This window comes from Macaca mulatta, chromosome X, assembly GCF_049350105.2.
Source record: "Macaca mulatta isolate MMU2019108-1 chromosome X, T2T-MMU8v2.0, whole genome shotgun sequence".
In the NCBI taxonomy this organism is placed as follows: domain Eukaryota; kingdom Metazoa; phylum Chordata; class Mammalia; order Primates; family Cercopithecidae; genus Macaca; species Macaca mulatta.
The window spans coordinates 153,088,064-153,091,989 of record NC_133426.1 but is presented as its reverse complement, the minus strand read 5'-3'; the positions used below and the strand labels follow the sequence as shown (position 1 = coordinate 153,091,989).

The window sequence follows — 3,926 nt, the reverse complement described above, 5'->3', positions numbered from 1 at the left end:
TGATTATACCAGTATCAATCCACCACAAATATATACCTATACTGAATGCGTAGCAACCAAACAATAGAGCTTTCAAATACATGAAGCAAAAACTAACAGAGATGAATGAAGAAATAGACTTATTTACAATTACAGTTGGATTTAAACACTCAGCAACTGACAGAACTTGTAGTAGACATAATATCCTCAAGAATAGAATAACTGAACAATGCAACAATCAACAGTATCTAATTGACACATATAGAACAGTTCCTTGAACAGCAGCAGAATATATATTTGTTTCCTGTGTCCACAGAACATGTACCAAGATAGACCAGGTGATGGACTATAAAACAAACCTTACCAAATTTAAAATAATTGAAATTGTTGATAAATAATTAAAATAATTGAAATGTGTTGTGTAGACAACACATTCTATGACCAAAATGGAATCAAAGAAGCAACTATAATGAAATACAAAAAACTAAACAACTGGAAATTAAATTATGCATTTCTAAATAATTTATAATAATTAATGGGTGGAGAAGTAGTCTCAAGGGAAATAAAAAATATGTGAACTACATAAAAATGAAAATATACATGTTAAAACAGGTGGAATACAGCTAAAGTTGTATTGAGAGAGAAATTTATGCCATTAAATGCTAACATTAGAAACAAGGAAATGTCTCAAATTGGAGATCTAATTTCTTACCTAAAGAATATAGAAAAGGAAGAGAATAATAAACCTGAAGCAAACGGAAGGAAGTAAATCATAAAGATAAAAACAAAAATCAATGAAATGAAAAGCAGGACAAAAATAGGAAAATCAGTTAAACCAAAAGCTATTCTTTAAAACCGTCAACAAAATTGGTAAAACTTTAGCACAACTGACAGCTTAAAAAAAAAAGAAGACAACACGCCAGGCGCGGTGGCTCACGCCTGTAATCCCAGCACTTTGGGAGGCCGAGGCGGGTGGATCACAAGGTCAGGAGATCGAGACCACGGTGAAACCCCATCTCTACTAAAACATACAAAAAATTAGCCAGGTGCTGTGGCGGGCACCTGTAGTCCCAGCTAGTCCGGACGCTGAGGCAGGAGAATGGCGTGAACCCGGGAGGCGGAGCTTGCAGTGAGCCGAGATCGCGCCACTGCACTCCAGCCTGGGGGACAGAGCGAGACTCCGTCTCAAAAAAAAAAAAAAAAAAAAAAAAAGAAGACAACAAATAAACAATATCAGGGATGAAACAGGAAATAGCATTACAGATTCTGCAGGTATTAAATAGATAATAAGAGAATACTGTGAACAACTGTATTCTCATGAATACAAAAATATAGAAAAAATTGATCAATTCCTTAAAAAAAACACAAACTGCCAAAAATAAATTTAATAACATTATATAGGTGATATAATTTGTCCTATAACCAACAAAGAGAATGAATTTGTAATTTAATAAGTCTCTTATCTGTCACCATGTGAGACATGCCTTTCAACTTGCGTCATAATTGTGAGGCACCCAGCCACGAGGAACTGTAAGCTTATTAAACCGCTTTATTTTCTAAATTTCCCAGTCTCGGGTATGTCTTCATGAGCAGCATGAAAATGGACTAATACAGTAAATTGGTACCAGAGGCACCCTGATTTTTCGGTTCCAACCTTTAGAGCTGTGATAAATAAATGTTTATTGTTTAAGCTACCCAGTCTATAGCATTCTTTTATAGCAGTCTGAAATGACTAAGACAATTATGTATGTCTATTACCTAGAAATTCTATTCCTGAACATACACCTTAAAGAAACATGGGCAGAATTCCATAAAGGGTCATGAGCTACTAACAAGGCTCATAGCGGCACCATTAGTAGCAGTAAGGAACAGCGTCAACATAGGTTACACTCAAAGGGGGAAGAAAATGAACAAGCTTGGGAGGCCGAGACGGGCGGATCACGAGGTCAGGAGATCGAGACTAGCCTGGCTAACACGGTGAAACCCCGTCTCTACTAAAAAATACAAAAAACTAGCCGGGCGAGGTGGCGGGCGCCTGTAGTCCCAGCTACTGGGGAGGCTGAGGCAGGAGAATGGCGTAGACCCAGGAGGCGGAGCTTGCAGTGAGCTGAGATCCGGCCACTGCACTCCAGCCTGGGCGACAGAGAGAGACTCCGTCTCAAAAAAAGAAAAAAAAAAAAAAAAAAGAAAAAAAAAAAGAAAAGGAACAAGCACAATGCAACATTAAAAGCAATGAAGAAGAGATGCATATAGCAGCTTAAGTACAATGCTACACTTTCACACATGCACATGTTTAACAAAGCCATATGTTTATCAAGAATAAAAACATGAAAGAAAATCATTCAAACACATCAGGTGTGTCACATGTAGGTGCCTTTTGGTGGGAAAGAAATTAGTAAGAGAAACTAGGAAGACAGAAAAATCCAATAAAATAGCGAAATAACCTTTCAAAAATCAATAATGATAATGTGGTTAGAGTCCAAGAATAGGATAAAAGTAAAGATAAAAGCAACCTTCATAAATAGACAGTTAATTCTAATCCCTTTCTATCAATTGCAGGGCTAGCAGAAATTAATGAAAATAAGCTGCTTTCAATGCCAAATGTGATAGGTAGAAAGATTTTTTTTTTGTGGGAACTGTCTTTTGTTTGTAGAATTACTCACTTCTCCACCGACATTGAAATATAGCCATTTTTTTTAGAGGGATTTTTGGTAAAATATCAAAAATAACAGCTAATGACTTAGGGAGGGAGACTGCAGAATAAACCAATGAGTAGGTGTGGCCTTGGGGAATAGATGAAAGGAAACTGCTATGTGGGCCACCACAATTGAACATGGGTATATGAGGAGGGATGGTAGTTCATGTTGGGAAGGCATAGAAGAGGCTGTTACAGAAAAGCCTCTTTTCTACCACCAGGCTATCCTTGCCTTTATATCACCCCCCCAAGACAGAGGTGGCAGGAGTGGTACATTCTGATGACTAAGACTCCCCAGGTACCTCCCCACCCCTCTCTCACATAGAGGCGACAAGAGTAGTGCTTTGTGATGTCTTAGTGTCCCTTAGCTCTCATTGGCTGGGAGAGTGCCTTGCTGACCAATCAAAGTTGAAGGGTGTGGCCCCTCATTGTGCTGGGAGGGGTATACATTGGATGATCAAGAGCTTTGAGTAGACCACTGGGACACTTCAGCATGGCAAAGGTGACCAGTGAACCACAGGAGCCTAATGAAGGTGTGGACAAACAGACCCCACCAACCCCAAGTACCAAAGGGAGGAAGAAGGGGAAGACTCCCTGTCAACGAAGGTCCAGATGTGGCGTTAAGGTGAGATGATCCTGCCCAAGCCCCTTCTCTTTGCCCCACTGATTCCGCCACCCCAAGACTCCTATCCTTTCCTTGCCTCACACAAACCCCCTCCTCAACTCACCCCCTTCTCATGAAGCCCAGTCCTATGCATTTCCCACCTTCTTTTCCAAAACCAATGCCCTCTGGCCTGACTGTGATCTCCCTATAGGGCCTAAAGACCACCATGAAGGCGAAAAGACCCGTTCAAGGGAGCACCAGCAAAAAAGCCTCTGAAAGTAACACCCCTAGAGGAAAACCTAAGAAAGCTAGAGGAACAATACCGCGTGGTCACTATCGCCGGCTGAAAGAACAAATGAAGAAAGAAGAGGCCGGCAAAGACCAAGAGACGGTGGAGAACGCCACCGTTTCAAGTGATGACACGAGCAGCCAATAATTTCAAAGGGAGAAGAGAGACCTCAGCTCTGTGATGTCTCTAGAGGTCTGCCACTGAAAAGTCATCAAACATACAGACAGTGAATTCTACACCAACAGGTTAAAACCACGAAAATAAAATCAACCTGAATCCAAAGGATATGTCTCTGTGAGTTCTTTGATGGTGGGGAAGGAAGGAGTGACAGGAAGAGGGAGGTGTGTGTGAGAAGGCAG

The 3,926-nt window shown here is 40.6% G+C and overlaps 1 protein-coding gene across 1 annotated transcript; it reads left to right on the top strand.

Annotated features, from left to right (window-relative positions):
• Positions 1 to 3,167: 3,167 nt before the first annotated feature.
• CXHXorf51A (chromosome X CXorf51A homolog) lies at positions 3,168 to 3,714 on the top strand. Its single transcript, XM_015128351.3, has 2 exons — positions 3,168 to 3,299; positions 3,490 to 3,714. The coding sequence occupies exons 1-2, from the start codon at positions 3,168 to 3,170 to the stop codon at positions 3,712 to 3,714; spliced, it is 357 nt and encodes a 118-aa protein (XP_014983837.3).
• The last annotated feature ends 212 nt before the right edge of the window (positions 3,715 to 3,926 follow it).